At 33.5% G+C, this 17,086-nt stretch overlaps 1 protein-coding gene across 1 annotated transcript in view; it reads right to left on the reverse strand.

Moving 5' to 3' along the window:
• shtd (anaphase promoting complex subunit 1) overlaps positions 1-17,086 on the reverse strand; it is a 901,519-nt gene that overhangs the window by 114,698 nt on the left and 769,735 nt on the right. The window contains exon 15 of the mRNA XM_089595858.1: positions 2,097-2,417. Coding sequence (XP_089451984.1) covers positions 2,097-2,417 — 321 coding nt within the window. The remainder of the gene's footprint in view (positions 1-2,096; positions 2,418-17,086) is intronic.

Consider the following 17,086-nt stretch of genomic DNA (forward strand, 5'->3'; position numbering starts at 1 on the left):
TTATGAGCACGGTTGACTGAGTTGCCCAGCAGAGATGGAGATTGCTTCAGAGGAAGTTTCACCACGTATCTTTCGGTGCTATCCCGAGAGTGAGTTCGCACGAAGAGTTCCTCACACTCCTGTTCCTCTGGTGTAAGCTGCGAGCTTGACTTTGAAGGGACCTCTTTTTGAATCCAAAAGTTGATGAGTAATTCCTGGAGTTTATCTTCTATTTTTGAAACGATATGGTGAGTGTGACGAGTAATCTTCGTAACAGGCTGGTTAACTCAACCCGATAAAATCCAACAAAACAGTGTACGTTGAGCGATAGGTTCTGATAAAGAACCTCTGAGCAGATCTGAGGTGATTATAGCTGAATAGTAGTCAGTGCCAAGTAGCAAGTCTATGTCTCGTGGCAGATAGAAATGGGGGTCAGCTAACTCCAGAAACTCCGTAAGCAGCCACGATCTTGTCTTACATTGAAAAGATGGTAGTGGAGCTGTTACTCCAGGCAAGACGTGGAGTTTTTTGTACGTAATAAATGAACAATAGTAGTGTAAATAAAGTTATCCATAAAAAAGCGGTTGCTGAAAGTAGTTGAAGTTGTTAATTTGTAATATATACAGACTGATACGACGGAGTCGAATAAATGATACAATAGTGTCTTACGACACGTTTTAATTTTTAGTACATAGATACAAACGAATTACAAATTTTATTTTATAATAATACAATTGAGACAGTAATACAATTTGTTTAGTGGTAAAAACACGCTTCAAAGAGTAAACGATGGTACTAATATCAGTCGAACAAGTGCCATCATGACTACCGCTGTGTTGCAGCCCAAAACAAGACCCAAGAAACTGTAGGGTAGCCTTGGTTGAATGGCAACTGAGGGACAAATGTTTTTTTCAAAAATGTCCTGAGTTAGCTTGACATAGTTTAAGGAAGTAGATTATTAAAAAAACATGATAAAATGGAAATCTTTAAATTGATATACTTTCTGAAACTGTTTTGCGTTCTAAAAAATTTCTTATTTCTGGTACACATTAAATCAGCATCCGTTAACGTATTGTAAGCATTGGCACAATACAAACTTCAAGGTGTTCTTTTTTTTAATGCTGCATATAAAAAATTTTTGCCCTCCAGTTGATTTAGCTTGAAAAATTGAGTTGCGTACGTTAACTTAATTCTGATGGAAAATGTTGAATTTAAAATGAACTGCTTGTATAGTACCCATCAAAAAATAAATAAATTAAATAACATTATATACAAGTATCTTTAGGTATAAGTTTAGTAAAATTTCCCTTGCAAAAAAAATAAAAGGTTAGAAAAGTTTGATATGAACATTTTTTTCTTAATTTCTAAAGTTCGTAAACAGTGTCCATTGAAACTCTGTTTGGAAAATTTTTTTTCTATTATTTGCTATCCTTTGAAACTTATGTATTCAGAATCTAGCAAACGTAAACTTTTTTTTTAAGTTTTATTTATAAAGTTGATTTTAAAAAACTTTGTAAGTAACTTTATTTTTTAAGTAAAATCCTTTTCTAGTAAAGAATTTATAAACAAAATCTGCAGGAGCAACTTAATTTAGCTGCCAATTGGTTCTGATCGCATCTAATGCCAGGGATCTTACTGAATTACCGATGCTGACTGATGAAAGAATTATGGAAGTATTGAATCTAGCCGTTTACTCTATAGTTTCAATTTTCTTGGACAAAACTTTTTAGATTAACTTTCACGAAAAAAAAAAAAAATTTACAAGAATTTCGTGAACGTATGCGGAAGGATAAGTGAGCCCAAGTCACTCAAAAGTACAAAAAACGGGTAATCTTTCACAACTACTTGCACACTTGTGACTATGTTTACTTGCATATAAAAATAGTGGTAGAAAAATACCCTGGCCCACATAAGTTTCTTCAAAGGATAGATGAGTCTAATTATAAGATTAGCCGGAACGGCAGGGATAAAGTCATATTAACTACGTTGTTTAAATCACCTCATTATGTTTCTCTGACTGACCGCAATTCTCGATAAAGAATTAAAATAATTTTTTTTCTTTCCAATATGAAGATTCTTTAAAAGTTAAAAACAATAGAATGTATTATAACTCTTACTTAATAGTTTCAAGGTCGACTGGTTCAACAATGTCATTATTGGGTTTTTGTAATTTATACTTCGTAACAATTTCTGGAACGTGACTTGATACCCACGTTTTTGACGGTTCAATTTCATCCCAAAGTATAATTGACTTAGCCAATACTCGAAGTAATAGAAGATCGGGACGAACAAAATCAAGAAGGTACTGTGTATTTGGTACTGTCATCCATTCAGCTATAGCATGGTTACTTGTTCTAAGATACATCAATCCTAAGGCGATTGTGGCTCCAGGACTAGTAACATCAATATTAATTGAATCTCCTTCTTTAATTTGATAGCTAGAACAAAACGATTATTTACAGAAATAGCTTCGGCAAATCATTAAATTGTTAGTTGATAAGAAAAGAATTAAATACACCTAATTTTTTTAGTGCAGTGCATACACCATTATATTTTAATGTATACATTTTATTACAAAATGAAGTTTTAATAGCCTAATACTTAGCATGCAAGCTTTCTAGTCAGACCAATTGGAGAGATCCTGTGTTCAAATCCAGCCAAAAAATATTAAAAAATTTTTTCAGGATTTTTTGACGGAATAAATACCCAAAATGTAGAAAATCAATCATCTAAAGTTTCAAAACAAAAAGTAGAGGTTTTGGATAATTCTAAGGCCCAAGAAAAGTTTATACCTGGCCAGCTCATCGCTTAAGTCACTACAGGTTTAAAGGAGACTGAAATAACTAGCTGAATGGTTTATTGACAATAGCTGGGTAGTGCTTAAGACAGTCACTGCGCTTTGTCAATATTATCTAGTAGAATAGTTGACCAAGTTGTCTAAGAGAAACTTTGCAAGAGATCGACATAAATGACTTTTATACTCAGGGAAAAAAGACAGTAATTATAAATAACAAGGAAAAAGAAAAGCAGATATCTAAAATGAAGGATAAGTAACAAACTTGTAGATGGGTATGATGGGTAAACATAAAATTTTAATAATAAAGTGTTACTATGAAATCAAAATATATGGATCCTAAAACTTTTGATCAGTATTTATCCTTATCACTTAAAACTACTCTGGAAAAAAGTTGTATACGTAATATTTTAAGAGTACGGAATAAAAATGTAATAAATTAAGAAATGGCAACTTACAAATAACAAAAATTACACTAATGAATAACTATACAACCTCGTGTTATGATTATATAATCATTTAAAGCACAATACTTTTATAATCAAACTAGTCGCTATATAAACGTATGGATTCATCCAAATGCACTGCATAAACGACGCCATTACATCTTAACTTGACTTTTGCAATTCATTCTAATGCTAGTAAACATAGACAGTACTTATGTGGTTAAAGGTATATTTGATAAATTTGTAAAAAAAGGTAAAAACTAAGAAAAAGTACACAGTCTCAACAATAACTACAATAAATGTTGTTTCAATGTGAACCCAATAACTAACTTAAGATATTTTCTAATCCACTTGAAGTTGTTTTTTTACTAATAGTAAATTCAAGTTAGTCTCTAACAAAAACAGAATAAGATTTATAAAAATATCAAAGAACTATCAATTAACAAAGAGTCTTTCAGAAGTTCGTGAAGTATGCCAAAGGAAAAAATATAACATACAGCTGCATTATCAGGCAAAGCACTTCTTACATACATTCTTAAGTGCTGTTTGGGAATGTGGATTAAATTAAGGGGTTCGTACTCCAGTAATTGAGTAATAATACAGAAGAATTGACAAACGCTTGCTTATAACTAATTTTACTTTAATGTAAGTAACTTTAATCCTTATTACAACTTTAACTATTTTAGATTTCTTACTTGTACGATCAATTACGAATAATACAAATATAATTATTGCCTGAACGTAAAGCGAGTTTACAAGATAAATTAATTTTGTTGTTCTTGACTCGAATTGAAACAATAGAGCGCTCGCCTTGAGTATGTAGTGACTCGACGATTGGATACGGACCAAGTAGGGCCCTGAATGGAGAAGCTTATTTTATAAAGTATCGGAAGAAACCTTTGCTGAGCCATTGAACACGGTACGAAGTTTAGTAGTGGAGCTCGACAGTTTGATTACACCCTGATGAGGCATAACCCAACACTCTTTAGTAAAATCAGTATTAACTTCACACATGTGGTCTAGCTCTTGATACTTTTGCATAAATTTAACATACAAGTTGCGAAGTTTTGGGTTTCTCTGAAACCTACGCTCCAGACAATTCATCATATCTAAAGATAGATGTCTAGAGTCTTTGCGAGATTCAGAAAATTTAGAAAATAGTTAGGATTGTATTGAAAAGGCAACCTGGCGATATATCTACCCAAATTGTCTTTGGAGTTTGTATTAGAAAAATGATTCTCACAATTTATCTCGTCAGGTGTTAATTGTTTCTACGAACTACCGGGAATCTCCTCTATCTCTCAAAATCTTAGCAATAATGGTACCAGCTGGGGGTCTTCTGAACAATGTAAAGAGACAGTACTACAAGTAAAAGATTAAACTGTACCCATTGGACCTGACAAGATCTAACCTAGAAGAGTACAAGTGGCAATTAGTTCATCGAGACTTACTCTTTTAATTTCTTCTTCTACAACCCTTGCATGAACTTCAGCTGCTAGGATAATGTCTATTTTATCAAAGCTAGTTTATTGTGGGTTAGCTAGTTTAATGTCGTCCTAGTAGTTTAAACTGGTTTCGTATCGACTAACTGAAGGTTGATAAGAAGAGACCTGTGGCAAAACCTTAGCTTCTACCAACATCTTGAACTGTGATGGAAACCTGGGCTTTATTTCAAAACTAACAATCCTCTTGGCCACTCCTACAATAGCGCCATGAGACCCAAAGATGGGAATACTTGAATGCTGTCATTTCAGCTTCAATACGTCGCAAAGAGAATCAGACACAATGGAGCATTGCGAGCATTGATCGATAAGAACTCTAACTAACAAACGTACACCAGTTGGACCTATGACATATACACGAGCCACAGCTAACAATACATCAATTCCACTAAAGGGAGACGACTCGACATGATGCGAAGCTTGCTTAGAATCGGGTCATTTTTGTTGGGGAAATAATTATCGCTTTTTTTATGATTCTGGTGTTCCTGACTCTGAGCAAGCGTTTGTAAATGTAGGAGGGTATGGTGCATTCTCTTGCACGTCAGACAACTAAACTTGAATTTGCAATCCTTCAACCGATGCCAACCTAAGCAATTGAAGCATAGATTATCTTTAGAACAAAATCATTACGAACCTCGACGGAAAGAGTTTTGAAACTATCACATTTACTTAAAGTGTGAGCGCCTTTGCATAGTATACAAGTAGGCATTTTCTTAACAGCACGCTGGTCTTTAGTGGGCTCAGAAGAAACATGGGATTGGTGAGAGACCGTAGAGAGGTATTTAGAATTTGATTTCCCAGCTTAAGGTTTTGGGGCAGTATTAACGATCTCACAAGATTCTAAAGTTATAATCTGAGACGATATGAATTCACTTAACTTGGCGAGAGTGGGTGGTTTTGTACTACTTCTGAGAAACTTGTGACAGTTCTTATTAGTAGAAATATCAAATTTGCCAACAACTAGAGAAATATAAAGGTTACCTGCTCCCAAGTCACGGCCCAGGGCATTAAGTAAGTCCATCGGATTGAGTCTCTCTTTACTAATAAGCTTCAGTTCTGACCCTGCTTCCAATTTCATAGGTTTACATAAAATAATACCTTGAAGGTAATTGTTCACGAGATGGCGCTGACTATTTAATAATTTGACAAGGTCAGCCAAACTAAAGGATATTGATAGGTAGTCAATTAAATAGATTTAATCATTTCGAGAGCTTCTCCACTTATGTGCGCACGTAGTCGCTGGAATTTTACAATATTGTCTATGTCGTCTTTCCTATGAACTAAAGATTAAAAAGTATCACGAAAGTTGTTCCACTCAGAATACTTCCCCGAGAATTCAGGCAGTGCAATATGAGAGAGATACGAGTTAGGTGTTAACAAAACTATTGGATTTGATTGAGTTGGAGGAATTATCGGTGGCTCTTTAGCGTTAACATTTCTAATAAATTCGATAAGATCCCCTTTAACTGCATAATACAGATTTTCGACTTTATCGAGTAACTCTGATATGAAATATAAGTGACTCTCATCTACAGTAGTAATTGACATAATTTTTTCATAATTCTCATTGAATGTTAACAAAAGTTTATCTCAGGTTTCTATGGAAGCCTCTACTCTTTCTCTAGTCATTTTCTTTCTACCAGATTTCTTAAAAATCTTAAAATAATTACATATTTTTGTATGTATTTTAACTTGTTCTTTATATCAGGTTTCTATTTTAAATAACAAATTAAAATGACGGGAGAGAAAGCAGAGTTTTAACGGAACACTAATCTTAACGATACGCACTTTTATATAATTAAATGTAAATTTTTTAATGTCTCTAATCAATTTAATTCATACTTCTACTATTTGCAACAGAGTAGTAAGGTAGTTAGCCGAGGCTCTCATGGCCTGTAGTAATAGTAGTATCGTCCTCGAAGTGTGTGTGCGCCGAGGCTCACGGCCCGCAGCAACAGCAGTAACACCCTCGATGTAGCGTCCTCGAGATGGCCAGTGGCTTGCAGAGATGCCAGGCAGCACTTTCGAGTAACGACGCAGTTGCACGGGCCTGCAGAGAGGCAAGGGGGAGTGCCAATACAAATTACTATGGCAAGCGTTTTTGTCGCATCAATTCCTACACATCAATGATCAAATCTCTTAAATGAAAATTATTAATTATAAGCAGTTTTAGACATGTTCTATATTAAACCATAATGAGTTTTCTATATTTTAAACTTTTTAAATTTTATGAGTAAAATACCCTAACACTTATATACTAGTAGTATTTATGTATTTGCATGTACAGATTTATAACAATTCTTTAACACTCACCTTCACAAATAACACTGTCTTAACTTAAGGTTTGTAACACACAAATGACATTAAATTTTAATCTTACACACATTATATATTTAATACATTTTATATCCTCTTAACAATTTGCACTGCTATAACTCTAAAACTGAAATTCAAAATATATTTTATAATAATCAATATCATATTTAAACTTTTATGACAGTTTTTTCATAAGTTAAATAATTCAACTATTTTTTACAATCTTTTGTTTTCAGATTAAACTCTTAGCTTAATTTGCTTATAAATTAACTTGCCTACACTGTCGTTTGCTCATTTAAAAAAAATTAAATTGGTATGTACTCAGTTCTTGACTTGCTAGATTTTCAAACTCTCTACAACATTAGCACATTTCTTTCTCTTTCCTTTGAAAAAGTCCCCTGTGTTCAAAGTAGAATTCTCCCTCTGTTTTTTAGACCTAGTTTTTCTTATTCTGTCCCCCTTTCATTACACAGGCACACAAAGAAAAAAAAGTCATCTGAGTTTGAGACAAGACCCATATACTTTTAAGTTTTTGGGTGCGCTGAATCCAAATCTGAGGTCAGATTAAGTTCATTACCCTCAGGTTTTCCCCAAGCTAGGGATAAAATCTTGGTAATTGCGTAATCCACATTTACTCTCATGATCTTGGAAAACCAGGTACTTAGACGTTGCCCAACTCAGGGGCTTACACTGAGTTCATGTAAACGAGATATACTCATTATACATAACACTGAGAACATAACCTCAAAACGAAAAAATCCCTAGGATGTCCAAGAATTTATTAATTCTCCAATTCTAGATTCTATTGCAGTGTTCTCATATTACATGAGACTGTGCAGTACCTCCATTTGAAGCTTTTACAGTTTTAAATAGGTATAATCCTCATAAAAAAAGATGGAAATCTGAAAAATTCTTGCTACATTGGCATTTTATGGAGACGATGACAACTGTTTCAATGGTCTGTGTAGAATGATTCACTCTCCAGAATGTTATGGTGACAAAGCCAGCGAAGGCACGTTGCCCTTTGTGTGCAAGGATGATGCCGTAGTGTCTCCGACGATGAGTTGACACTGTGCTCGTCGAATTCAGAAAGCCCTCATACTAAGCCCTGGAGAGGTATGAGGGTTATTACTTCCAGGACGGCGGGCTTACTTGTGATTGGACCAGGATCCCAAACGTGCAAGGCTCTTTACAAATTTATGGCTCCTTCAACTCACAAAAATCAACCTTATCATCAACCTTTATCGGAGACACTACGGCATCATCCTCGCGTACAAAGGGCAGCGTACCTTTGTTGGCTTTGTCACCGTGACATTCTGGAGAGCAAATCATTCTACACATCTTCATTGAAACAGTTGTCATCGTCTCCATGAAATGCCATGGTAGCAAGAGTTTTCAGATTTTCATCTTCTTTAAAGAGAAGTATACCTATTCTAAACTTAAAAGCTTAAAATGGAGAGACTCCACAGCCTTATATAACATGAGACCACTGCAATATAATTAAGAGTTGAAGAATTAATAAATTCTTGGACATCCTAGGGAATTTTTCGTTTTGAGGTCACATTCCTAGTGTCATGTATGATGAGTATATCTCCTTTCACATGAACTCACTGTAAGCCTCTGAGTTTGGCAACGTATGAGTATCTGGTTCTTCGAGATCATGAGAGTAAATGTGGATTACGCAATTACCTAGACTTTATCCCTAGCTAGAAAGAAATCTAAGGGATTTTATCCAAGCTAAATTTGGATTCAGCGCACCCAGACACTTGTAAGTATGTGCATCTTGTCTCAAACTCAGATAACTTTTTTTTGTGTGCCTGTGTTACTAATCTATTAACAAGAGTCTGAAATCACATAGTTCAGCGTAATGGTGGCCTTGTATTTTAAATAATTGTATTGCTAATTGAAAAATAAAACCCTTTCCGTAGGATATTAAGAGAGCTTGTGTAGTTCTTTTTTTTTAAATTAAATTTTTAATTCACAACGAGAAGCCTTCAGCTGAATACCTTAATAAGTTAGAATCATTTATAATGAAAATTTTCTGGATATGGTACGGTATTTATCAAAGAACTTTTATTGTTATGTTATTTATATTTTTCTTTGCTACCTTACTATTCCAGACGTGGCTCAATGTTTTCTCCTCTTTTTTACATAGCCTACACATACATCTCTGAACCTTTTTATTTCCGTTTTTCCTATTTTGCTACATCTCATCTTTGCCCACTGTTCGATTCAACAACCTTCCTCATTTTCCTCCAAATACCTCTCTCTCTCTATTCCTTCTTTAACCTACTTGTAATTTTCATTATATCTTGATTTCTCTGTTTTTTTCCGTCTAGCTGTATTTCTTGCTCTACTCTTGTAACCGTATTAGCTATTAATGTTTCTTCTGTGTTTTGAACTTTTAGCCCTTCATAGATTTTTTCATCATTTTACTGTCCCTATCATGTCAAATGCTTTTTTTAAAATTAATAGTCTCATTTGTTCCCTTGCGATGTATAAAAGCCCTCATCTCTTCTTATAAACAAGTAAATACTCATCTTTCTCTGCTTTTGTTGATTATTTTAACTAAATACTCTGCTGCCTTTTTTTGTTGCTAATTCCCTTTTTGTACTTTCTGCTTCTTTATTCCATATGCAGTCTAGCATGTTCCTACTGATTCCTTTGCCATTTTCACGTACCTTCTTTGAATTTTTTCTATAATCTCGTTTCTTACTAAACCCCATATTTCTACTCCGTATAAGCAGACTAATTGAATAATTATATATAACAGGTATAATCGTGTACCTAATTTATCAATTATTGCTCTTTTGTGAATTCCACATATCGTTTTTATCGTTATTTAAGCTTTCCTTGCTATTTTTTTCTTGCGATTTCCCACCATTTTCTTTCGTTAACCCAAAAACCTACAAATTTATTTCCTTCAACAACTTTAAACTTTTCCCCTTCTTTATATTTTCATTCTTCATCTTTTTTTCTCCTACTTTTCCCTTAAAAATTAAATTACTATATTTGTTTTGTTAGTGTTCACTTTCATTTTATTTTCGTAACTATATTTTTCAGAGTCTTTAATCTTACTTCTTAGGCCCTCCTTATTCTTAGCTACTGCTACGGCATCATTTGTAAACTTAAAGCAAAAAACTTTTACCCTACCGGCAACTGTTCCACCTTCGTTTTTTTTAAAATTTATTTACCCTCTAGATCCTCAATGAGAATAATAATAAGCGTCGGAATAAACGGAAAGCCCTGTATCATACCCTTTTTTTGTCCTTAAGCTTTCTGAGATTTCCTCACCTGTTAATATTTTGTTTTTTGTGTCTCTGAAAATCTCTTCAATCATTCCCAGAATAGTTTCTTTAATTTCTATCTATCCTAATTTTTTTAATAATGATTAACTATCTATTAAATCAGAAGCTATTAAAAATAAAAATTTGGTTTCTTGTTCTTTCTGAATCCTACTCAACTTTTTTCAACTTTTTTTTTTTTTTACCCAGTTTCTCATTATATTTGCCATTTTATTCATAAGTAGCTTGTACCCCACGTTTAACAATGCTACTCCTCTCAGATTTTTCACCTAATGTTCGTTTCCTGCTTAATATATTGTGTAAATTCTAGCAGTCTCCCATAGTTTCGGCATTTTGGCTTTAATCACTCACCTATCTAACATTTCTGCTGACCATCCATTCAGCAAACTTTTAAGAAGTTATATTGTTACCCAATCTTCTTCTGCTGCCTTACTGTTTTTGATTTTTCTCAAAGCAGCCCATACACCAACTCTTGCTATTTTCCCGTTTAAGTAGCCTAGCTCTACTACCTTGTCTACATTCCCTCGTATTGTTTTTTCAGATCTCTGTGTTTCTTTTACTCTTTTACCTTTTGCTTCTAACAAAGGTTTCAAATAATCCACCCATTCAGCCTTGCAGATTTTATTCCCCTCACTTGTTTTCTTTGGCTTAAACCTATTGACAGCCTACCAAAAATCACTTGTACCTCTGCTTTTCTCCATCTACACTTTTTCTTCGTCAATCTTATTTGTTTAAATATTTTTCTTCATTATTGTATAGAACTTTGTCTTTCTCATTTATTTACCTTACCATTTTTTTTATCCAACCCAAGTTTTTTTCTTCTAAGTTTTATACTTTTCCCCCAATATTTTTAGTCTCTTATCCTTGCTTTTTTTTTAATATTATTTTTAACTCCTTAGCTACTTCCCAACTATTTTTGTATAAAGAAGTCCCACCTTTCTTTCAAATTTTTTCCCTGTAATACTAAATTTTTTTCTCTCTCCTTCAATAAATTTTTGTAATCAACGGCTTTTTCATTTTTCCATTCTTATCTCTTATCAACTTCTTTATCCCTCTTTTTTTTCGTCTCTTGGTTTATCTGATTTTTTTATCCCCTTAAAAATACAAGTTACAGGTAAGTGGCGGAACTTTAATCTGGGTACGACTTGTAACTTATTTACTAAACTATCATTATCTTTGTCTAACTCTAGCACTAAGTCACGAATCGAGATACTTCATTCTCCGATATAAGTTGTTTTACCCTCCCAATCTCCTTCTGCATTTCCGTTTTTTATAATAAAGATAAATTTGTCACAGAAATTCAGTACCAGCCTTTCTTTACGATTTACTATGGCATCTTCCGATCTTTTTTCATTTAGTTCTCTAGCATTATTCATAGCTTGTAAACTTCCTAGTCCCACATTTGAATCTCCAGTATAAAAACATGAGCATTCTTTTCTAGCCTTTCTTTTATCACTTTATTTACATTTTCTATCACTTTTTCCATTCCTCCATTATTGTATAAACTTACTACTTTTAACCTATTTTTACTATCTACTTGTATTCTTCTAATAACTATACCTTACGCCCATTATTTTACTATTATTTCTACTCAAACATCTTTTCTTATTTCTAACAAAATATCTTTTTTTGCCCTTCGTTTTTCACTTTCTCTTTCCGCGGACTTTCATGTCCAGTTACAGATATTGCCTAAACTATCTACTCAGTCTTTTTCTCTGTGTGTTTGTAGCCACGTTTCTAAGATAATAATAGTGGTATGATTTTTTTCAAATTCCTTAACTGTTTTTACCTTTCTTATACCTGAAATATTTTACAGAATTATATTGCTACCGGGCCCCACAGCTTCCCCCCCCCTCTTCTTCTTTCTTATCGAAAAAACTTCTTATTTGCTACTTTTTTCAGATCTCCTATGTCTTCATCCCAATAAAACCACTCTTTTTCTAACTAGATTTTTCAATATTCTAACCTTGCTTATTTTCCATTTTTTAGCACTTTGTTTTTCATTTTAATAAACCAGTCCTGGATTTGTCTCTCTCTTTTAGTTTAATTATTTTGGTACCACACAGTCAATAATTATAATTCTTTTTTTCTTTCAATTATTCCTACTTTTTTCTTTCAGTTATATAATTGGGCTATAATTCCTCCTTCAATTGATTGAAAACTTTATACTCCAACTTTTAAATGCATTTTGTCCCGCACTACTTTACTAATTTTTTTCTCGATGCTTTTGCTTTTAGCTTTTAGATCTCTTTTAAAAAAATTTTTTTCCCTTCTTTCTTCGAGCTTATAAGTATTTTTCTTCCATGAATATTATTTTTTCTGGCCATAATATTTTTATTTCTTTCGTATTTACCACTTTTGCTTTCACTTCAAGGCCTTTTCCTTTTCAATTATTATTTTCCAGGTTTATATGTGAGTTTGAAGCCCTGAATATCTTACAATCAAAAATTAACAAGTCAATGGGTTTTATGTTTATTTTTTATTTTAATGCTTTCTCAGCTGTTAACATTTTCTTTTTTTCTAATACTTGTGTGGTAGGGTGATAAGACGCTGCACTTTTATTTTCTTTCATCATTTAAACATTGGAATTAATTTGGATCAGAGCTCGAGAAGGTGCATAGGTAAAACGTTTGTGCAGAGTGTTCTGCAAAAAAAAACTGGCATAGGAGTTCGATGTATTTGAAAAAGCTAAATAAACAAGGAAAAAGTAGAGTAAGTTTAAAGATTTACTTGTAAGTGTTATCTTAAATTAGAGCACGCATAGCCCAAGAAAAAAAAATAACAGGTGATTATAACGGAGGTCATATTTTCATAAAAAAAATAGCAGATACAACAAAAATGAAAGGGGAGGAGACAAAGAACGATAAAAAAGTAAAAGTTGGTATTAAAAAAAAAGGCGGAGGCAGACTGAAAAAAGTTAAAAAATGTATGGAATGGAAAATAACGAAAAGGTAACAGTTATACAATACTAGAAATTCCTAGAGCTTCACGTAGTGTCTATTAGTAATACTACGGCAATAATTATTATGGCTATTCTATAAATTTGTTTTTTTCAACAGTAAAATACAACGTTTCGGAAGTGTATGTACAGCCATCTCCAGGTAGACTGGAAGGCAATTACGAAAGTAAGTTACGGGTAAACATTGCACAATAACAAAATTACATTAAAAAGGGGCATAAGCCATAATAATCATTTTATTTTAATCTTTTCGTAAATACTCAAATGGCGCTTAAAAATTATCTACTTGTAACTAGTGAGCCCAAATTCTTGTATAGGGTAACCTACGGTTGTGTGGGTCACTGGGTTGAATAGGTTTTTATCATTATTAAAAAAATCACACTACCAATAGTATTGATTATATTTTGTTGCATATTATCTTAAGTAGTTAACGAGCCTCCCAGGTTTGTTAATTAAACGCTGCAAAGAAATACTATTTTCAATGAAAAGTACAAAAAAAACAGTTTTTACAAACTTTAAACAGGAATACAAGAATTAAAAAGATTTTTTTCCTATTTGTAAAATTTGATATCAATGAAGCAACTATTACACTTTAACGCAATGCTTCATAAAAATAGATATTTACAGTTTTAACTACATTACCTAATGTTAAAGAAATATATGTGCGGGAAGGGGGCTGATAGATCAATTAGATGAGGCAAAACAGGCTGAAACAAGCATAGCAGCAGATGATTTTTATATTTTTCTATGTCAGACACTTGCTTTAGTAACCTATGTTGTGATGCGGTAAAGTTTACGAATTGAAACCAAAGTGATAGTCAGGTCGTACAAAAGAAAAACAAATCAGCAGTCCTAGTGTTACGTCAGCTCGACAAATTATTCAAGTCCAAGCTTGTATTTAATAACTTGAGACTTAGACTGGGCACGTAGGTGAGGCGCTGGGCTAGAGAATAGATGAAAATCACGGTAGGGTACTCGAAAAGGGGATACAAATGCTTTTGAATGAAGGGAATCAAGTTGTAACGCACCAGAGCGATTGTTGTTCTGTATCGCGATGCACTTACTCGCAACGCGCCTAGGAGTTTCCAATACTACCTAGAGTGGCACATCGAAAACGTTCCGTTCGCAACCCAGAAGCTACGCATACCGTCACGAGGAAAGGTGACTGTTCTAGATTTTACGTATGGAACAGTCGATTATTTAACCACAAAATCTAGAAGATTCCAAAAATGTAACGAGTAATAATGCGCACTTTTGATGCTATGACCCCACCGAAAATTAAAGAAGAATAAAAACTTAAAAAGACTTGATAATTTTCAACTACTTACTTTCGATATATTTTGAAAAATAATTTTACACACAACCATCCAAAGTCGAGATATACACCACGGTCGTGGAGGACCAAATTATATTAAAAGCGGACTCTAGAAACCCAGTCAGCTGGGGTAAAAACAAACTTGGTACTTTTCTGGACTTTCAGGCCTTTTTACAGGGAGTAGCGGACCTCAATCACGCGCTGGCTCAAAAATAACGCTGGAAAACTTACCGTTAAAATATCTTGGAGAAAAGTTAATAGCCAAAAATTAAACTGGCTAGAACTACTCTAGTTTAGCCACTCAGACATTATGACACTAACGGTCGGAACATTCCTCGAACGAGATTTAAAAATTAAATTAATCACTTTTAAACGAAACAAAAATGTTACAGAACAACTGAGAGCAGCATTAGAGACTACCAATGATATATATAAGTCGTAAAACGGATAATTTTCCATAATTATACCCGAACCCAAAAATATCATATATGTGCCTATTGTAACTTTCTACTCATTCCAAATTCTGGCTTTCATAACTCGAAAACCAGAATAGTGGCCCCACTAACAATCATACACATTGTTTATTATTACATAAACAATGTACAAAAATCTTAATATCCAAGAAACAACGAAGGGGCGGGTAAGTTTTAAGCAATTTTCCACCTAATAAGTATATCAAAAAAGGGCAAAATTGTGACTTTTAGCTTACATAACTTGAAGTCCAGAACAAAGACCCCACTGGAAATGATACACATTGTTTATTATTATATAAACAATAGATAATAATTGAAAAATCCGAGAAAAAACGAAGAAGCGGGTAAGTTTTCAGCGATTTTCCACCATACGCGTACATCAAAAACGGACTCTTTGCGACTTCTGGCATTCATAATTAGAAATCCAGAACGAAGGCCCCGGTACAATTATTACTATCGTTTATAATGACAAAAACAATGTATAAAAATTTTATCATCCGAGGAAAAACGAAGGGGCAAGTAAGTTTTCAGCAATTTTCCACCATACCCGTACATAGAAAACGGCCATATTGCGACTTCTGGATTTTTTAACTCAAATTCCAGAACGAAGGCCCGGCGAGAGATAATTAACATTGTTTATTACTACATCAACAATGTATAAAGATATTAATATCCAAGAAACAACGAAGGAGCGGGTAAGTTTTGAGCGATTTTCCCCGTTACGCGTACATCATAAAAGGGCCAAATTGTAACTTAAAAACCAAATCGGAGGCCTCGCTGAAAATAATACACATTGTTTATTATTATATAAATTTTAGATATACATTGTTTATAGAATAGTGAACAATGTTTATCATTTACAGCAGGGCCTTCGTTGTGCATTTCGAGGTATGAAAGCCATAAGTCACAGTTTGTCCGTTTTAGATACACGCGTTAGGTGGAAAAACGCTTAAAACTTACCCACCCTTTGTTTTTTCTTTGATTTTTTTATAATTATCTATAGCTCATATAATAATTAACAATATGTATCATTTTAAGCAGGGCCTTCGTTCTGGATTTTATTTGACAAAACCTAGAACTCGCCATTTGGCCGTTTTCGATATACGCGTATGGTAAGAACTCACTGAATATCTCCAACACCTTTGTTTTTCTTGGATATTTAAATTTTTATACATAGTTAATGTAATAATAATCGATGTACATCATTTTAGGCGGGTCCTCCCATTTGGTTTTTGAGTTGGAAAAAACAGAAGTCGCAATTCGGCCATTTTAAATATATGCGTGTACAGAAAAATCACGGAAAACTTTTTTTAATTATTATTTATTATTTATATAATAAAAGCAATGTGTAACATTTTCAGTGAAACTTTTGCTCTAGATTTCGAGTTATGAAAGCTATAAGTCGCAATTTGGCCGTTTTAGATATACGCGTATGGTGGAAAATTGCTGAAAACTTAACCACCCACCCGTTTTCTCTCAGATTTTTGAATTATTTTTTATTGTTTATAGAACAATCAACGATGTGTATGATTTTTAGTTGGACCTTCGTTCTAGAATTTAGTTACAAAACCTGGAACTCGAAATTTGCCCGTTTTCCATGTACGCGTGAGGTGGAAAATCGCTGAATACTTACCCACCCCTTCGTTTTTTCTTCAATATTAAAATTTTTATTGATTGTTTATGTAATAATGAATAATGCGTATTGTTTTCAGCGGAGCCTTCGATTTGGTTTTTGAGTTACAAAAGCCAGAAGTCGCAATTTAGTCGTTTTCGATATACGCGTATGATGGAAAATCGTATGAAAATTACCAGCCCCATCATTTTTTCTCCGATATCAAAATTTTTATACGTTGCTTATGTAATAACAAATAATGCGTATTGTTTTCAGCAGGGCATTCATTTTGGTTTTTGAGTTACAGAAAACAGAAACCACAATTTTGCCGTTTTCGATATACAAGTATGGTGGAAAACCACTGACAACTTTCCCACCTCTTTGT

Source organism: Copidosoma floridanum, unplaced genomic scaffold (genome assembly GCF_036245765.1).
Source record: "Copidosoma floridanum isolate Cflo_tuat_1 unplaced genomic scaffold, Cflo_Japanese_pri ptg000004l, whole genome shotgun sequence".
Lineage (NCBI taxonomy): Eukaryota > Metazoa > Arthropoda > Insecta > Hymenoptera > Encyrtidae > Copidosoma > Copidosoma floridanum.